We start from the raw sequence: 20,419 nt of genomic DNA on the forward strand, positions 1-20,419 counted from the left end.
CACGCCATGTTTCCATGTAGGCCGAAAAATGAGCCATTGGCGTTCTGACTAGTGGATTTTCACCAAAATTCCAACACCGCCCAATTCATTCGAAAACGGCACCAAACACCTGCAAATTGGCCATGGCCTACTAGGAAACACGATGTTTGCACCGCCAAACGCTGCAGGTGTTTGGCAGTTTTCAAGTGAATCAGACGTCGGGACGCAGGTTAGAGCGCTGGGTGCTCATTTTATGGCCTACTGTGAAACATGGCATTCACAATGCCAAAGGTTGCAGGGAACATTTGCAGGTGTTTGGTGCCGTTTTCGAGTGAATCGGACGACGGCGGAATTTTGGCGAAAACCGTGACATCCAGGTCAGGGCGCCGATGGCTCATTTTTTGGCGTACCTGGAAACATGGCCTATCTGGCATTGGTTTTGGCCTATCAGGCACCACTTTCAGGTGAATCGGATGTAAGGCTGCAGGTAGCCAAGAGCCTGTCCCAGATAGGCCAGCCCTTCAAGAACAAAATGGTGGCATCCTGTGGGGTGTTGGCATGAGCCAGCCCCCTCCCCTCTTTTCCCAGTGTACCAGGGACTCAGGTATACAGCTGCAGATAAAACATTTTAAGTTTGTCGTAAGGTGCAATATATAAACGTGACACTAGATGGCGAGAGTGAGCTATGGCAATTTCAATTTATTTTTCGAAATGTTAACAAAGCATTTTCACATCATTTTTTATACGTGTGTAGATTCCATCCAGAACCTCTGGGAGTGCTAGAGCAAGCTTTTCAGGTTCCCTATACCTGGGCAGGTGAGGGAGTCGCTGCTGCTGGATTCAGGGCACATACCAGGTTCCCTTGCACAAGTGCCCAGGGTCCCCAGACTCTGATGGGTCTGCAGAAAGGCCCATCTCCAAAAACATGTCTCCTCTCAAGGAAAACCCCTTCCGACGGTTTTAGCCACTTTCCAGGGCTCCCCCCCCCCAACATCCAGAAGCCTCTGAGGCTATAGGTGTAAAACACAAGGAAACAAAAAAAGGCCCAAATATGGATACCTGGTGGAGGGAAAGGAGAGCTGTATGGAGCTGGCAGATTACTAAACAGAGTACAACCTGTGAACACTCAATTTTGTGAAGTTTCCCCTAAAAAGGGTAAATTCGGAAGGAAAATGAAAACTGCTCAAGTGCCTTCTAGTATATGAAAAGCGTTTTTAAAAGTACAGTTTTAAGTAAAGTATCTCTGTAGCACCTTACAGAAAACAAGACCAATAAATTTCTCAGCTAAGACTTTATTGTTTCAGAAGCTGGTACAAGCACAAATGGCAAAAGCGGATGGAAAATAAAGTTACTGAATTGCTGTGCCACAATACTTAAAAATAACAGATGAGTACTACGGTAACAAAGAGGTCCAGCAATTTCCAAAATAACTTCTGTTCCATCTGATGAATGAATTCACATACATCTGCTTTCCCAGCTTTAAAAAAATATTCTTTTCAGAAGTGTGGCTCTTGAATTAGACATCTTTTAGAAATCAGTGTTCTGTAAAGGAGGCCACACGTCTTTAGATAAATATCAAAAGAAACTGCCAGTTGATAGGTAACATTTTGAGCCCAGAAGAGAAGGATGCAGGCTTCAAAGTTAAAATTGTGTCCCAGTTTGACTTTGAAGGGAAATGCAGGTCAGAAATGCTCAAATTGATTCCTTTACCCTTGCTGTTAGCGATAGCGAAAAGCAACTCTTGAGTTAACCTACACTTCAGCGTTGCTTCCACAATCTCTTCAAAGAGAAGCAACACTTAGCTGATGGCATTTGTGTGACAGTAGTACAAATACAATATAGTCTGATGGTAAGTTCCCCGATTGTCTGCAAGGGAAAGCAAAGAGGATCCTAACAAATATCCTTTTAGAGATTTTATTTTATTAGCCATTTCTGTTATCAGTCCCGAGTATGTTACATTCAGTTACCACCAAAGAGTATGCTGCGGAGCACAATCTGTTGCAAATAACTTCCAAATACAGCTCCCTTTGATGTTAATTTTGGTTTAAATGCAGTGCCCTTGGGGTCTGCTCCTATATACGGAGTTAAGACCACAACTTCACCTTTTAAGAGGAGGAAATTAAACTTACACCGGCTACAAATCTACATATTTTAAAATAAACTTCTTACACATTTCCAAACCCCCCCAAATCAGGGAGAAATGATTTAATGGCATGCAGCAATTTACTTTCCACTCGTGTTAAGATCCAAATCACATTACTCCGAAAACACCTTAAAAGGTCACGTGGAAGTGCTAGGAATATCTGACTGCTACATGAAAGCTGCCTCCAACCCAGTGGCAGTTTTAGGAGATATAATGTGCTAATCAGACAAGCCAAAGTTTTTGGTGAGCTATCAGTTCGGGCCGAGGAAGGAAGTTGCGGTCTATTTTCTCCTGTTGCCACTGCCGGTAGCAAGCATGGTGGCGACTCTGATGAAGATGTTTAGAGTATCCATGTATATACCCATACACCTGAAAGACAAGAGAAGCAGCCATTAGTTTAACAAACTTTCCTTGTCCTCTAGCAAGGAAAAAGAATGATGCAAATGATTTGGCACAGCACCCTGGTGTTCAAACTGAAGTCCATTCGTGGTTTTGAGACAAAAACACAGCAAACTAAGTTCACGGACCTTACTAGCGTATACAAACAAATATTAGTGAATACTATCCACAAATGGCTTTCTCCCCAGTCATCCTATTGTATACTCCTTGCTGTCACCAGTAGAGTCATACCTTGGATCCCAAACGCCTTGGTACTCAGGTGTTTTGGAACCCAAACGTTCAATGGGGCTTCCAACAAAACCGCAAAGCTTTGGTTTAATAATAATAATAATAATAAATTTTATTTATATCCCGCCCTCCCCAGCTGAAGCCGGGCTCATAAAATAAAATAATACAACATTCTAAAATCACTTCATTATAAAATTAATTCAAACTACCAAACATTTTGGAAGTCGAACGGACTTCTGGAACAGATTCCGTACGACTTCCAAGGTACGACTGTATTTGCAAAGCTTTCTTGCAGAATGGCCTGGAAATTGCTCTCCTTAAACTAGGTAGCAGCTGTTTCTAAGCCTGTAACACAAAAGGTTGTTTTTACTGGAGATAGCTTATGAAAATCAGAGGTTGTCTATTGCACCCGGCCTCCTGGTGCAACTGCTCCTCACCTTCCTAACCTTCTAAGCAGCAATCACTGAAAAGAATGACAAGGCACCCTTTATTAAAAGGTCTATAGACTTCTAGGCAGACCTAAACATAGCATGCACACAGTTTGCTTGTATTCCAGAAGCCTAGGATTCTCTAAATGTTTCATGAATTTGCATCACGTTTATCAAGAGGAAGCACTTACATGTTGATGGGGTCATACTTTTGCATCCCTACGCCATACAGCGGTTGAGTTTCTGCACGGTGTACGACTTTCTGAGTGTCATAGAGCAGGAACATGCTGAAAAGTATCAAGCCACCATAAACAGCGACGGAATAGAGGCCGGCACCAAAAGCAGTCGTAGGAGGAAAGAACATCGATCCTGGAAGATATACACAAAGGCTATCTAGAACCAAGCATGCATTTTGGGGGACACACACACAGTTATGCCACATTCAAACAGTGCTTTCATATGCAAAATGCCCCACTGAATGGAATATCTAAATAAGATATTGACCATGAAATCAGCCTCCCTTTTTCTAACTTTAGGTGTCCGATATTTGCTCTTTACAAGTTCACTGGGGGCCGGGAGGGAGAGCCAGAGTGACACACAAACCTGAGTAGGTCTAATTTCAAACAGAACATTTTTAATATGCCGAGAAACGTAGATGGCCAACCAGCAGAAATGTACATAACACAAATTTTCGGAACACATTTGTTAAGGAACAGATGGAATGCATAAAGCAAGCTTGATTCTAGGCAGCTCAATCACACTCTACACCCAACATTTTCCACTGACCGGGGGGCCACCAGGGGGCGCATTGGAAGATGGCCAACAATAACATCTCTCTGACCCACATGAGGTAATTAAGAGGCTGTGATGGGAGTATGCAGCCTCCCTTGCCCCCCCAAGGGAATGGAGGGACTGCCTTGCCTGCTGTGCCCATAATTCACCCCCAGATTCGAAAGAAGGGGATGAGGGCACTAGGCACAAAGCCCTCGGGTGGGTCCGGCTCTCCCAGACGCTGTCTCTGTTTGCGCACTGGTTTGCATAAGCTCGAGATATTTAATTGGAAATGAAGCAAATGCACATATTTCAAGTGAAGAACGGGAGTGAAAACTGCTAACTGAAGGGACCTCTGTGAAACGAGAACAACGGGTTTGGATTTAATGGAATACAACATGAAGAAATTACATCAGGTTCAGTATGCCGGAGCGGGACTGGATGGGGGGACGGACTTTTTTTCTTTTCTTCTATGTGATTAATCAATAACCCCTTCTCAAAAAGAATCGTCGCATAACCGACCTAAGCAGGATGAGTAAAAACTGTGTGGAAATAATTTACTACCAAAAGCTTGGCATGTGAGATCGAGAAAAACAACAAGGGCTTTTGATGGCGCAGCAACAAAAAGGGAGTCGCCATTTTGACGGGTCTTGTCAAAAGATTTATCGGGAGGAGGAAGCTTTGTTTTCATATTGGATTCCTGGTAGAACCTCCTCGAGGACTGAGAAAGAGGGACAGACCTGTGAAAAGTGAATAAGTAGACAGCAAGAATGCTTTTCTTTATGGAAGCGATGAAATACGGCGGCTGTCTGAAATACGACTCTTGGACGAACGGAAAAACCCACACAGGAATACAAATTTGTTTGAACCCGCTTATGGAGATAATCAGAGGCCACAAAGACAAAGAGAGAGGAAAATATATGAAAACAACTAGAAGAGATGTGGAAAACAGCAAGAAAGGATTGGACAAAATTTTAAACATTATTTGGACAGATTTGTGGACTTTTAAAGCAGTAGCAATAAGAGGATTGGATCCCTTTCGGAACTTGAAATATGGGTACCCCCAACAAAATTTAAAATTAGGCTCTGTAATTCGGAATTTATGTGATTTGATTTGATATGATTGGTCTGTTAATAAAAATTATTTAAAAAAACAAAACATCTTCCACTGACCAAGGGAAGAAGCAAGCACGAGGCCAAAGCCCACTCCCAGTGGCGCTCCCATGTTCAGAAACTTCTCACTCGGTGCGCACATAGCCACAGTTGAGAGACCACCAACGATTCCTGCTGTGTACCAAGCAGCTCGAATGAGCAGGGGGCCACCCAGTAGAGTAAGAGGAGCCACAACGGCACCCATGACACCTGAGGGAAGAAAGAGGCACCAATATTAATTCAGTTACTCAACTGCATACATGGCACATCAAGGCTTTTAAGGACTGCAAACAGAAACCGAACTTAGAGGAGCTTAGACTTGCCATCTATTTAAATCGCCTGTCGCTGTTTTATTTCGAACTTTTTGTGTTTTACTACACTGTCAGCTGCCCTAGAAACAAATCAGTGTTGTAGGTTTGGGATACAAGTTAGATAAATGGGAATACGCATGCGGCAAGTTAACTTATGGTTGCCATGCGTCCGGACTTTGCCGGACATTACTGGGATGTCAAAGCCATCTTAAGACGCCAATCAAAAAATCGCGGTTGAAAAACGCTTTCAGGTTTTCCCTAAAAACAGCTCAACAATTTTGGGGTCTTCCTAAAACAGGCTCAACAACTTTCAGGGTGTCGTGGTTTTTACTTTTTGAAATATGGCAAACCTAGTTAACTACCGACTGGTGATGAGGCAATCACATTTTCACCCTGTGGCAACGTTGGTCTCAAGTGCCAATATTTTAAATCACCCCAGGCTTCCTCAGATTGGAGTTCCACGACACCCTTATGAGTCAACAACAACCCAAGTCTATGTTAGATGCCATGAAAATTCTGTAGAACTGAACAGTATGAAACTACAACCCTGACGCGAAAGCTGTGAAGATTTAAATTCGCTAACATGCAATACCACCCTAAAACTGTCTGTGCTTTCAAAGAGGCATGAAATAACCCCAACAGCTGACTAAAAAAAGAAAAGTATGAAAATTCTGTAGAACTGAACAGTATGAAACTACAATCCTGACGCGAAAGCTGTGAAGATTTAAATTCGCTAACATGCAATATCACCCTAAAACTGTCTGTGCTTTCAAAGAGGCATGAAATAAACCCAACAGCTGACTAAAAAAAGAAAGAAAAAAACCTTGTTTTAATTTCTGTATTATTTAATAGACTGATATATAACAACACATCTGGTAGCCAAGGATGACCAGGAATTCCATACAGGTGACTGGAGAGGGACTCCACACTTCATCACTGCTCTGCCAGCTTGTTTTGTTCTCTGCTAGCTATGGAAGAACAAACTTCCTCAACTAGCATGGAAATGCAACAGGGCAGAGGAGGGAGGATCGACTGCTCTGTTCATCCTTCACCATTCCTATTGGCAGAAGGCATCAAAAAACCCAAAACCATTTAGCCCCTATCTTTCAGATCTCAGCTTCTAGCTTTCAGATCTCTGTTTCCTGCCCACTGAAAGGTAGTAGCTTCCATTCCTGCACTGGGCTTGGAGCAAGCGGCTTCCTCTTTTCCCTTGCCAGGATGGAAACAAAGGCTACTAGTTTCTCAGCAGGCTTTTAACTTCTGTGAGGTTACTTAGAAGGCTGCAACAAAGTTCTTAAGTTCTCAAAGCACTTCACATTATCTCAGCAACCGTTACAACATTGCAAAGGTAAGCCGACATCATTCCTGTATCCGAGACACAGTGGTTTGTCTTAAAGTCCCCAGAAAGTTCGTGCCCAAGATTTGGAGAAGGGAGCAGATTTTCAGCGTTTTATTTTATCAGACGGGATCCGGAGCTGCACAAAACATTTGTGTGCATTTTGGAAGTTTAAATGGAAGTGTTTCCCCAAAATGCATGGGAGCGTTTTGTGCACAGAAGCTCTGGATCCCATCTGACCCCCCCCCCGACTGCAAGATGCCTATGACAAAAGTGTCTCTCCCTAAATGTAAACGAACTGAGAATAAGACTCTATGAACTAAAAATGGAGACGAGAGATAGACTGTGAAAGGTACATATGTTTTGTAATAGAAAAATTCCTTAATATATATATTTTTAAAACCCATGCATGCATGAAGACTGTCCAGCTTCTAGCAAGTTATCCCTTGCCCTTCCAGGGGTGCTATTCTTGAGGGATCCAACCTTTGGACCTGAGGGCTTGGGGGGGGGGGCAAGAAAGAAATGACACCAGGAGAAGCCAAGATCGCCACATATGGATGTGGAACTGCGTGCATGGTGTTTGGAACCTGATAACTGCATGTTTAAATATCTTCACACTAGATGGCATGTGTCTTTAAGGCCAGTGTTTCTGGGTATAGGGCAGTATATACATTCTAACAACAACAATAAACCTTGATTGCCTCCCTCTAAATGTATTTTAACCCACCCCTCAGCACTATTCTACAGCTCCACAGCAAATCAGCTGGATTGTCAAGTATGTTTCTGACTGCAAGTGAGAACTATCCATCCTTCAGTGAATCAATCAATAAATCAGGGAGCTGATCAGGGGAATTCTCAACGCAACTTACATTTGAGGTCAACAACAGCAACAACAATAATTGTTTGGGAAAATCAGAAGCCACCTACCTGCGTGCAGCATCCAAGCCAGATGTTTAGGGACAGGGCTCTGTTCATAATCTATTGATCTAACCAGCATTCCAGCACCAATCATTGCAGCAAATGTCGCACCAATTGCCTGTAAAAGATTGCTGTTATTACTAGCAAATTGTTTTAGAGTTTTGGGTTTGTTTTTGTTTTTTTACTAAGCATTTTACAGCTGACTAAGGTTCACTTATGATACGGCAATATTCACTCGGGGTCTTTCCCCAGATAACATGGCAGGAAATTACACTCATGTCACAAAGGTCCTAATCAGGCAGCTTCGTCCAATTCTCCTTTGGCAATGGCTATACTTGTGCAATAAATTTGCTTCCTAGCCAGTGTGTTTCAGTCACACGTTATCTTGCCGAAACCTTCCAGCAAAGGCAATATTTGACTAAATTGGCAGCGGCTCCCTCTAGTGGGCACAATGAATCTTCAGGTTGTTTTTTTGGCAAGATGGCAGATACTGGGTGTTTTAAAAAGTGAGATTTGAGGCTTATGCTGCAGTCCCATCCATCTCTAATCAGAAATAAATCCCAGAGAATTCAGTGGAGCATATTCCCACCTAACTGGGGTTGGGATTGCAGCATAATGCCATCACCGCTTCAGCAGGCGACTGCAAACTCTTCCATTTACTGCCATGTGGTAAAACTAGGTTCCTTGTTTCTCCACGTCTATTTCCAACCACACTGTTAAAGAAATTAGGAAGATAAGCTTTGAAGGGGCTGTGTTAATAGGCGATTAACCTATAGCAAGCACAGATCTGCTGCCGACCAAGTGCCATCCCTGGCAAAATAAATTATATTTCAACAAGGAATAAGATCTCCTTGTTTCTGGAAGAACACGCCTGCCCCCCCCCCCCATGCAATACTTGTCCCTCACTGTGCGGACAGACTTCAGCATCAATACTGAAACCCACCTGTTTTAACTGTTAACTAAGCAGCGTGAGAAGGATTGTGTTAATCCCGGCTCTGTGCAAACCTGGCCGTAAGTGCTTCACTCCAGAATCAGTCTCTCACACATGAAACAACATGAAATCTTTTGACGTTTTTCATTTGGCAAGCGGGAGACTAACTGAGCACGCCTATGCTACAGCTCCCTGGGTTCTCTGTGAGAAGCAGCACCACTCAAATAGGGTCAAAACCATGGGATATTTTATTGAATCTTGCCTACCTATTGGTCTTTTCATCACTTGCGATTTAGAGAGCCCCTACAGGCTATGAGAGAATTTAACTCAGTCAACGGGAGGTTGAAGAATTCTTTTGAGAGATGTATTCTGAGCGATGTTAGATAGAGAACACCAACTTCCCCCCCCCCCGAACTTACCAGCCAAGACCCCCTCATCATGAGACCCATGAGGGCTGGAGATCTGCTAACTAAAACAGCAGACAATGCTGTCAAACCAACACTTCCTGCAAAATACATGTAGGTGGAACGGATTCTGTCTTTCACATACTGCGGCCAGATACTGGAAACAAACAGAATATATTTAAGTTATATGAATATGTTACAGGGGGCAAGAATACGGCAAGCAGCAAGTTTGCACTCTGACGGAAGAAAAACTGTTTCAATACTTGCAATCCAGGCTTTCAATGTAATGGGTTTGTGACACTCCCTTTGCTCCCTTAATAAAGCATGTGTTGTGGATATCATGTTAGTTATTAAGGTAACAGTAAAAAATACATTGTGTGGAATCTGAGACCACATTTCCCTGCAACCACATGTCTTTAGCCACAGAGTAGTTTTGGATCTCTCAGCTGGTTTTATATCATTTGCCCATTGGGCAATTAATTTTCGTTCACTTTTACATTGTGTGTTAGCAAAAAAAGGCACCCATACAGAGGTATTTTAACAACAACTTTGAGAAGAAAAGGTCCTCCTATTTCTCTCTCTCTCTTTTTTTTATAGCAACATGCCAGAACCAAAATGGGGTAGGGATGGGGGTAGATTAAGGTGAGAAAATTCTCTTCAATAGAACCATTATCTCTTTTGCTGTAACCATTTCTCCCCAAAATTTCTAGTCAATTGTATTTCTGACTTCAAAACCCAAAATTTCAATGGCTAGTTATGATTTATTTAAAAGACCAATAGCGATCAGAAAAGCACAGAAGTTTCACATATCACACTTCCTCCTTGCATCCTAAACACAGAATAGAGGGAAAATGCATAGACCAACAGAATACGAACGACTCGCATCTAGGATGGGCTGGAGAAGATGCTATGTATCTACATAGCAGGAAAAGCATGGCTTCTTCTGCCCCTACTATACCCAATCTGCTTCCCACAGAACACAGATTCTCTGCTCCACTGCTATTTCAGCACCATTTTTCTTGGTTTCATTTTAAAATGATTTCAGTCATTTAGGGGTCACATTATGGATGGGATGGTGCCACTGAGGACAAACGAGGCCTTTTAAGAAAATGAGCTACGTTTCTTTCTTACAATGGTCACATAGATAATCCAAACCTGCCAGGGTTCACTCTATGGATGTAACGTTTTTCAACCGACCCCTAAAAAGTTGCTGGGGGGGGGAAATGCCACCGCTGACACCAAAATATTTTTTGCAAAACACTCCCCACCCTAGCCCCACCTAAACCCTCCTTTCGGCTCAGCCTGGGTAACCCGATTCTTGCTGAAACTCTGCCAGTTTCCAGGCTCAAAGCGGGCCTGCTGCCATCACATGACAGAAGCCAGCCAGATCAGGACTGCTTGGCTCCTTTGCTGGCTGAACTCTGCCCCTGAAACATCCTGACTGGTAAAGCTAGACAGCGCTGGGTGGAGAATCCTTTCTGCCTCATCCAAACTCCCTCCAGCCCAGCCGACTGGGGGTTTGGGTTGCAGCCAAAACCAGTAGCTTCTGTATCTTTTCGGTCACTGGTTTAGCAGAATCATTAATGACAAATCAAGAGATTCTTTCTGGTTCCGAGTCTCTCGAAGCAGAAGCACCAAACATTTAATCATGGTTTTGTCGTGTTCAGAAAAAGAAAGAAAGAGCGAACTTTCAAAACCACAGCTCTAACTATAGATTGATTTCACTGAAATTGCTTTTAACTGTCTTGTTGTGACCACAAGAACTCGACACATTTTGGGTATTTTACTTACATGGCCTTTTCAATGGCTCCGATCTCGTTGGACATCCCCAATCCGTAGTAACAAACTGCCCCAAGGCCGATGGCAGCACCTCCAGCGACAATCCATCTCCCCATTCGATCAACTGGTAAAGAGAATAAAATTAAGCTTACCCCATAAAACTTTTTCCCCATTTTGCGGCAACACCAATGCAATGCTATGATTTCAGAAGTAAGTAGTTTTCTCCTAAGAAATACACGTTTGAATAGCTGAACAAGTGAGTGGGTTTGTATGATTTATACTGGAAGAAGCAAAGATCACCAGTGTCAAAGCGATGATTCTTTAACATCAACTTTAGAAGATCTCATTTTTATTCTTCTTGAATGAACATTGAAGTTTCTAGCTCTTCACTATGTACTTATGGCCACAGAACTGAGAGAACTGCCATGCATCTTATTTACTTTATGCCTATAATTGTTTAGAAGGGCAAAAGTTTCATACAATTAAAGGCGCAATCCAAACCTTGGCTGCAAGAACCATCACTGCATCTGCAGCTCAGCTGCCCAGCAGTCAGGGTGGAGAAAGACTGCCATGCCAACCTGGAGCAATGGGGCCTGATGCCATCATGAAAAGGCAGTGAAACTGGCTCAGGATCTGACAGATCTCAGGGTGGCTCAGCCCTGGCCCTACCCTGCCCTCAGAACCTCACATTATGGAGCTTGCTGGCAGCTGCCACCAGCAGGGATCCCACCTGCACAGGGGCTGGTGGGTGAGACAGCCCAAATCTAACACTCCTTTGCAAGGGGATCAGGATTGCACTGTAAACTTCTAAAAATAAGGAAACCAAGGACCATTTTAATAGAGCTGCAATAAAATGGCAATTATCCGTAAGCCACAAGGCTGTTCCGAGATTTTGACAAAGAGGAATTGCTTTAAAGCACGTTACCCATGCAGTTCAGAACCACCATGCATACTAATAGGCTACTATGACAATTAGCTCATACTGCTTTGCAATGTATTCCAAAACCTATAATCATTCATCCCGCATGTCTGTTGATTCATATAATTATATCTAGGCAGAGGCAAGAGGAGGTGGGAATTCTGATGTGAGGACTCAGGCAAGATCACTTATTTGAAAGTCAAATGTCCAAAACAGTGTTTTGCCATGCGATATAAAATAAATGAAGAAGAAGAAGAGTTTGGATTTGATATCCCGCCTTTCACTCCCTTTTAAGGAGTCTCAAAGCGGCTAACATTCTCCTTTCCCTTCCTCCCCCACAACAAACACCCTGTGAGGTGAGTGGGGCTGAGAGACTTCAAAGAAGTGTGACTGGCCCAAGGTCACCCAGCAGCTGCATGTGGAGGAGCGGAGACGCGAACCCGGTTCCCCAGATTAGGAGTCTACCGCTCTTAACCACTACACCACACTGGCTCTCAGTGGTTTAGCTGGCGAAATTATATTTATATATTCATGGTTTAAGAAATGAATGTACTGCAGAGCTCAGGTAGCTATAGGACATAAAACTAGAGTACATGATCTCCCAGAGGGATCAATGGATGAATTCTGCTGAGAGGCAGGATGGTGAATTCAGGAACCTGGCACAAGAGTCCCTGTGCTTACAAGTCCCTGAATCCATCAGAAAGCTCTCAATCATACATATGCTATGTGTATTATCTATAATGCTTGCCTGGAGTCTTTTTTTCTATTGTACAAAGCAGGCAGTCTATAAGCCAATCTTTGGACAGTCCCACTCCAATTTTGCCTGGGGCTACTTAAAAGACCTGTGTCCTGAATGGAAGGAGAGAGGAAGAGGTTGTGGAGATCACTTCCTCTGCCATCTTATTGTTTTCATATTTTTTTATTGTAACATAAACTGTCAGAAGTTTATTGGCACAAAGTTACTATGAGTGATATCCAACCAAGTTGCACTCAGACTTAAATCCACTGACATTGTGTGATTTGGGCCCCATTTAAAGCAATATTAGGTCACTTTAAGCAGTCATGGCTTCTCCCAAAGAATCCTGGGAACTGTAGTTCGTTACAGTTGCTAAGAGTTGTTAGAAGACCCTTAATCCCCTCACAGAGCTACAGTTTCCAGAGAGGTTTAACCTGGGAACTATAGCTGTGTGAGAGGAATAGGGATCTCTTAACTGTCAGCACACTTAAGAACAGTTTCCAACATTCTTTGGGGGAAGCCATAACTGCTTAAAATGATATGATACTGCTTTAAATGTATAGTGCAACTGGGACCTTAGCTAGATATCACCCTATGTAAATGCAACAAATAAAATAGTTTGCAAGAGGACCACAAATCAAGTTTTAGAGATAACGATTATATCAGTTTTGAAATAAATCAATAAAAAATTGGCAATTGTGTTTTTATATGCTTTATCTGCATCATGGCTCTTTTTAAAACAGACACTTGTTAAAGCCGAAAAGTAAAAATATAGTCATCAATTTGCCTCCACACCACTTTTGAGTGTTGCTTTGCCTCTCCTTTGTCAACCACAGTAAGTGAAATCTGAGAGAGATATACAGGTACCTTTTAACACTTTCTCCATTGATGGTTCAAAAGCCGCTTCCTTAATTTCTTGACCAGTTCTCCCCTTGCGTACACCAAACCTGGCTTTGGAGGCATATCCCTGTTACAACAAAAGGTAAAGAAAGAAAGAAAGACTCTAGATTGCTGTCAAGGGAACAGATGATAAATATGCCTCTAGTTAATCTGGAGAAACAGCATACTGCACATCAAGGATCAAATTAGGAGGAGTTGAACAATGGGGAAAGATAGCTGGAGTCTAACCATGTATCACACAATCATCTCCCAGTTTGGAGAAATATCAATGTGACATGCGAAACTTACTCAACTGGGTCATTCATATGCATAATGTATGTATCAGGCTGTTCAAACCGTGGATAGGGGCATAGACTCCATGATGGGCTAAAAGAAGACCACCAAATTATGAATCCGACAAGACAAGAGGCCTTGTGGGTGGGTGGTTCCTCAATCCGGAAAACTGGACCGGAAAACTGACTGCTTGGGACAGGATTGTAATCCCCTTGAAGGAGCATGCGCCTGGTATGAGGGATGCTCCTGTATCCTGTAAGCATCCATATGACCTCCGTGGCTAGGAGTGTCTTTTATCAGCTTCAGCTGGTAAGACAGATTTGTCTGTTTCTGGACTGGGATAGTCTGACCACCATTGTCCATATGTTGATAGCCTCCAGATTGCATTACTGCAACGGGCTCCATGTGAGGCCACCCTTGACGTTGGCCCAGAAGCTGAAGTTAGTGCAAAATGCAGGAGCACAACTACTCACTGGGGCAGACAATGTTATGCTACTGCTGAAAGAATTGCACTGGCTGAAAATGAGCTAACATGCTCCGTTTAATGTGTTAGTACTGGCGCATAAATTCCTATACCTGCTCCATCACTGTGCTCTGCAGGAGAGGATGCTCTGTAGATACAATCTTATTGACAGCTCTATTTTACAGGGTACGAATCAGAATATCAGACCAGCACCACCTCTGCTGTCCCGTCAGCATCTACAGAAGACCACCCTCTTTCAACAAGCTTTTCTCCCACTCTGCATCTGTACTGTAACTATTTAAAGCTGTTTTTATATGTGGAATTGCTAAATGTTTGCTTTGTTTTAAATTCTGGATCTGCTTCACATGGTGCTATTTTTACACAATTCCTCTTTTATGTTTACAACCATTTTGTTTTAAATAATTGTATACTTTATTGCAGTAACTCACGCTGGGACCTTAAAGTAAACGGCAGGCAGGAATCTATTAAAGTAAGTAAATAAATTCCACATTGGAGCATACCACTAAGAAGTGGGGCCCATGAAGATAGTTGTGGGGTGTGAGTGCGTGCAAAGACAGGGAAGATTTTGGGCTGGCTTTGATGTAGCTGCATGAACATGTCAAGTTGTGCTGCCTTGACCCATACTCTGCAGGGCCAGAGGTATAAATCAGAACCTGTCCAAACGTAAAAGAAAGTTATGGTTTTCTGTTCACATGAAAGGCTTCTAAGGATTAAGATCTTGGAGCAGATCTGTATGGTTTTAAGAAACAAAAAAATAGGCTACTTAAATTCATGTACTGAATGTATTAACATGCACATAAACTGTTTTTAAAAGAGAAATCTCAAAACTAGTATAAGATTCCAAAGAGACACCTACCTTAGAAGGCTGCAAGAGCCAATGCTGTGTCTTTAGAGAGGAATTTCTCAGTGCAGGTGAAGCCTGAAGGTGTGCAGGCCGTAGGCAAGGGAGAGCCCGAAGGCACACCAACCTTGCTGCCAACATGGCTGTGGTCGTCAATGGCAAAATTTTACCTGTAACAACATGAAAGAGAGTTACATAACAGCAACTGCACTGCAAAGCACAGCATGGAGCCAAAAATAATAATTGCTAACATCATTATATAAAAGAGAGCAGATATAGGAAGCTGCTTCAAATCATCCCTCTGCTTAACTGTTGAACCCAGTAGTGTCTACTCTTGCTGGAAGCAGCTCTTCAAGGTCCAGCACATTTTTACCTGGAGATCCCAAGGATTCAAGACTAGGTAAAGGACCCCTGGATGGTTAAGTCCAGTCAAAGGAGACTATGGGGTTGTGGTGTTTGTCTTGCTTTCAAGCCAAGGGAGCCGGCATTTGTCCATAGGCAGCTTTCTAGGTCATGTGGCTAGCAGGACTAAACTGCTTCTGGCACACGGAACACCGTGACGGAAACCAGAGTGCAAGGAAACATTATTTACCTTCCCGCCACAGTGGTACCTATTTATCTACTTGACTGGTGTGCTTTCAAACTGCTAGGTTGGCAGGAGCTGGGACCGAGCAATGGGAGCTCACCCCGTCGTAGGTATTATAATGGCCAACCCTCTGATCGGCAAGCCCAAGAGGCTCAGTGGTTTAGACCACAGCGCCACCCGCATCAAGACATACATGAACTGGGAACCTTCAAAATGTAAAGCATGGGCACAAACAATGTGCTACAGCCCATCCCCCTTTATGAATGAAAAGAATCAAACTTTGATAAAAAAAATAGTACTCAAAATTAAATTAGGACAGCAGACTGCCTTGAGTAGTAGCAGCTTTTTGTTTTGTTTTTGTGTGTGGAAAAAATAAAGTTTACTCTGCCACTTTTGAGTGTGTTCAACTCAGTTGCTGGGAAAAGAGGCTTCAAAAGAGATTATCCTCTCTCTTCCTTTGCAGGCTTTAAAATGCCAACATTTTAAAAAAGGTATACTACAATGTTTCTCTGGAAGTTGTCGCTGCAAGGCAGGAGCTGGAAGATGGCGACTTCAAGGCAAAGGGAACTTTCCCAAAAGGTTTCATTTGCCACCCTGGTCATGTCCAGCTGCTGACAACATTATCCCCAGCAGCTGAGCTTCTCCTCCTTGCGGTTCTGTTTGCTGTGTTTTTCTGGAGAGCAGGAAAGGGAGAGGATCCCAGCAGCAGAGTAGAATTCAAACCATTGTGATGCCACCATCTCTTAGGGATTCCACAGCCTGATAATCTGCCCTCAGAACAGTGCAAGCTAAGTTTCATTTACATTAGCTGCTGTGAAATTTTAAAGTGGAAATGCACATTTAGGAGAGGGATAAGCAACTCTTTGGCCCTCCAGATTTAGGATTCTCACTGGGTATGATGGGTGTGTGTGTTGTGGTCCAATAACAGAGGGCCACAGCTGCTACATCTCTCATCTACAAGGAATAAAGGAAAGACTATTTTGTTATTCCTAGTTTAAGCTAAGCAGAGGCAAGACTACTCTCTTTTCACCCAGACTTTCCAAGGGACAGGGGTGGAAAGGCAGAAAGAAGAAAACAGAAGCTAGGCAAACTGGAGTAAATATGACCCTCGCTTTGCCCTTTATGTCGTTTTTCCATGTTGTTATTCTCAACACGTGGGAAGAAATACTCATTAATGAAAATACACACAACCTCTTTGAAATTTAAAATGTGGTCATATACAATGGTACCTAGGGTTAAGAACTTAATTCGTTCTAGAGGTCCATTCTTAACCTGAAGCATCACTTTAGCTAATGGGGCCTCCCACTGCCACCATGCCACCGCTGCTCAATTTCTGTTCTCATACTGAAGCAAAGTTCTTAACCCGAGGTACTATTTCTGGGTTAGCGGAGACTGTAACCTGAAGCATCTGTAACCTGAAGCGTCTGTAACCCAAGGTACCACTGTAGACAGACTTGAAAGTTGCTGATCCCCAGAAACAGAACAAGGTCGGTAGAATACAAGAACCAAAAGGGTTTGTTGGAATGTGGTGAATACAGTTCTAAACCTTTCCAAAAGCTTCAAGCAAGTAAAGACTTTTTGTGTCTCGGGCAAAACACACACCAACCCAGTAAGCTGTTTAAGAGGCTGTAATTTAAATGACAACCAAATAAAAGTGGCAAGGATTGCAGAGCTGTGTCACTAATACTTCCCATCCACTTTAAACCTGTTACATGGTTGCTACTGATCCCTTGAGGCTAAGCCACAAAAATTAAAGAAATATTTAACTTTCACCATAAACAAAAAAAAACTATCTGGGGAACAGCTGAAGTCACAAGCTGGGTTGCTAATTTAGCCTTAAACTGGAGAAATCAGAAAAAAATCAGACACATGATGATAATTCTCTCCTTACCCAAGGTTTTAAGAATTTAGCAGATTTTTTTTAAAAAAATAAAACAAATCTTGTGAAGAGAAAGGAAAACCAGCAAAATTGTGCTGAAAATGCTTTAAAAAAGCTCCCAAACCCAAAAAACTCTTGTAACTTTTACAAAAAAAGCTGATAGTTGTTAGTTCCCTTCAAAAACAAAAACAAGCTCAATGACTTTGTCCTGAGTTTCACTTTTGGAGATATGGCAACTCTAGGTTTGTCAACAACTTTTGTTGTTCAACAATTTTGGTGGTTTCCTAAAAAAAAAAAAAGGGAAAACTTTTAGGATGTCCTGGTTTTTACTTTTTGAAATACGGCAGCCCTAGTTAAGACCTTCTAAAAACAAGAGGGAGCAGCTACAGATGAAAGCAACACAGTAACCATGTCTGTCACCAAGCCCGTTATCTAACATAAAGTAAATGCTGAGTCAAGGCTGTATGATGTAATAAGGAGAGAGACATGCATGCATGCATGCATACAAGGACGTCCACCAAGCCTTGTAATCCTCAAAATAGAGGAAGAGAGATTGATGCTGAAACTTTCAACCAAAATAACATTATTTCTGTGGTCCCCACAGATCAATGATACAGTCGCTGAATGTACCAAACGCAAAGGATCAGCAAGAACGGGCAATTTCTTAGCGGAACCAGTCACTTTTATTCTTTCAGTTGCTGTCCTACGTGGGCTTGGAGCAGTGTTCGAAACTCCCACTGTACTAGGCGCATTTTGCGATAGGGAATTTCATTAGCGCAAGCAGTTTCTGAGCTCTGGGTGCAGTACTGCGCCTAAGATTTCAGATGAAAACTGCAAAGTCAGAGAAAAGAATGACCTTTTTCTGCCTCTCCACTTCCAGCTACTCGCTTAAGACTAGAGAAGGGACCCTCTTAAGAATATTAGGGGGATGGGCAGGGGAAGGACTAGACCAAGTGAAAAATGAACATAATATTTTAGCTGCAGTTCATTTATTTTCAGCTTTGTATTATTCTTATTCTGGAAATTCTGTTGTTGCTCCCATAACTTAGGCTAGGCTTGCCCTGCGTCAGGAAAATTCCTGACATGTCCTGGTTTTGGGGTGCAAAAACTGTGTCAGGGTGTGTGTGTGGATTTTGCCGAAGTGGCAAAATGTCATGGAAAACTCAGCTATATGGCAACACGATGGGAAATTTCTCCCAAAAGCTTAACAATTTGGGTTTGTTCCCCCCAAAAAGTCTCCAATTTTGTTCTTAGAAGAAGCTCCACAATCTTGGTGGGTTTACTAAAGTAAAGCTCGACAATTTTGGTGAGTTTCCTAAAATAAAGTTTCACAATTTTGGCGGTTTCTTAAAAAAAAAAAAGCTTGACAATCTTGGTGGGTTTCCTTAAAAAAAAGGAAAAAAATGCTCCACAATCTTGGTGGATTCCTAAAAAAAAAAATTTAAAATGGTCGACAATTTTGTTGGTCTTCCAAAATAAAGCTCGACAATTTTGGTGAGTTTCCTAAAATAAAGCTTCACAATTTTGGCGGTTTCTAAAAAATAAGCTCGACAATCTTGGTGGGTTTCTAAAACAAAACAAAATAAAACCTCCACAATTGGTGGAATTTTACTTTTTGGAATATAGCGAGCCTAACCTAAGTGCCATTGAGCTAATATCTGCGTATACGCATTTAATATCTGCGTGTATCTTCGCTTCCTCATACGGGGACTATTCCCACCCGTCCCTTTCTTACCTGTGAACACGGAACCCCTCCCGGAGCAAAGAACGGCCACAGGGAGAAGCGCTGCCCCGCCCCCCGCCAAAATAAACCGATTCCACGCCGAATTCCGACCTCACTCACCTACCACCGTCCGTCTCGCCCCGCGTTTGACACTGGGAAACGGCGCCGGCGCAAAGCCTTCTGGGAAGACCGGCTCTGCTCACGCGCGCCTCTGTTTTCCGCCTCTCCCTCGTAAGGCTCGGCCGGCCATTTTGACTGAGGGCAAACTAGGACGGTTCCCTTCTCGACGTCTCGGCGAAAGGCCGCAGCCGTCGCCGCGGAAACGCCTAGGGCGTGCGTCATGCGGCGGGGAGTGGGTCATCCATCTTCGTTCCGGGTATGGGAAGCTGCGGACCGCCATGTTGGATGAGGGCAAGCGCCTCTGGGTCGCTTTGTACGGAGGGGGGTGGGGAGGGCAGAGAAGAAACGTGCAAACAAACAACCAGCAAATGCAGAATTTTTTAAAGTTCATTTATGATTTTCATCTACAACAGATAAATATTTCAACAAAGAAAATGAAACTGTGCAGTATCTTTTTTAAGTTCATTTTTTTATTTTCATTTACAACAAATAAACATTTCAACAGAGAAAATGAAGCAACCATAAACTATTTTATTTTATTTTTTGAAAAAGCAGCTTCCCTCCCCCTCTCTCTGCGGTCCCGTTAATTTATTTCCTCCCCCCCCCCCGCATCTCCCAATTAACTCTATCCCTTTTCTCATTTATTTCATACATGTTTTAATAACTGCAAGTTTCTGCAATAATCCTGCTAATGTCTTAATTTGTTTGCAATTTATTGCGGCAGTAGCTGCATACATACATAAATTTCTATATTGTTTAGGTAATTCTGATCCTATACTCCCCAAGAGAAAAGCTTCTGTTTTGTTTTTTAAAAACCCAAATGTTATCTTAAACATCCTTTTCACTTCATTATATATCATTTCCCAATAAGCTTTAACTTTATTGCAAGACCACTGCATACGGAAAAAGGTGCCTTCTTTCTCTTTACATTTCCGACACTTAATCGATTTGGATTTGTACATTTTTGCCAATCTGCTAGGTGTTTAGGCACCGTCTATATAACATTTTCACATAATTTTCTCTTAAACCATAACATGCTGTCAATTTTATACCCATGTTCCAAAAGCAGCATCTTCACCAGCTTCCATAAAAGCAGGAAACTGGCTAAAGAGGGACAGCACTTAAAGGAAATCGGCTGTATTTAAAGGAAAATGAGCATATGGAATTCAAGTGCCTCTG

The 20,419-nt window shown here is 42.6% G+C and overlaps 1 protein-coding gene and 1 long non-coding RNA gene across 4 annotated transcripts; one reads left to right on the top strand and one right to left on the bottom strand.

Moving 5' to 3' along the window:
• Positions 1-1,255: 1,255 nt before the first annotated feature.
• On the bottom strand, positions 1,256-19,399 carry GHITM (growth hormone inducible transmembrane protein). Of its 3 annotated transcripts, none has more exons than XM_081190953.1 (9): positions 19,241-19,399; positions 14,948-15,102; positions 13,302-13,401; positions 10,792-10,903; positions 9,016-9,157; positions 7,675-7,783; positions 5,122-5,310; positions 3,369-3,546; positions 1,256-2,491 (listed from the first exon to the last, which is right to left on the bottom strand). In XM_081190953.1, exons 2-9 carry the CDS (start codon positions 15,071-15,073, stop codon positions 2,404-2,406), a joined length of 1,044 nt encoding a protein of 347 aa, XP_081047079.1. In that variant the 5' UTR covers positions 15,074-15,102; positions 19,241-19,399; the 3' UTR covers positions 1,256-2,403. The 3 variants fall into 3 exon arrangements, with proteins under 3 accessions (XP_081047079.1, XP_081047081.1, XP_081047080.1); XM_081190955.1 differs by having other exon boundaries at positions 19,232-19,310; XM_081190954.1 differs by having other exon boundaries at positions 19,133-19,279.
• On the top strand, positions 16,326-18,942 carry LOC308585391. Its single transcript, XR_014007363.1, has 2 exons — positions 16,326-16,743; positions 16,971-18,942. It is a non-coding gene; the product is annotated as an uncharacterized lncRNA (long non-coding RNA).
• Positions 19,400-20,419: the final 1,020 nt, after the last annotated feature.

This window comes from Podarcis bocagei (assembly GCF_964188305.1).
Source record: "Podarcis bocagei genome assembly, chromosome: 4".
Taxonomy (NCBI): domain Eukaryota; kingdom Metazoa; phylum Chordata; class Lepidosauria; order Squamata; family Lacertidae; genus Podarcis; species Podarcis bocagei.

Bases quoted from the DNA above. Each gene is read 5' to 3' on its own strand.
- GHITM (XM_081190953.1), bottom strand. From the start codon at position 15,073: ATGTTGGCAGCAAGGTTGGTGTGCCTTCGGGCTCTCCCTTGCCTACGG. The intron at 13,402-14,947 runs GTAGGTGTCTCT...TTGTTGTAACAG, and splicing joins GGCTCTTGCAGCCTTCTAAG to GGATATGCCTCCAAAGCCAG. The intron at 9,158-10,791 runs GTAAGTAAAATA...GTTTGTTTCCAG, and splicing joins GGAGCCATTGAAAAGGCCAT to TATCTGGCCGCAGTATGTGA.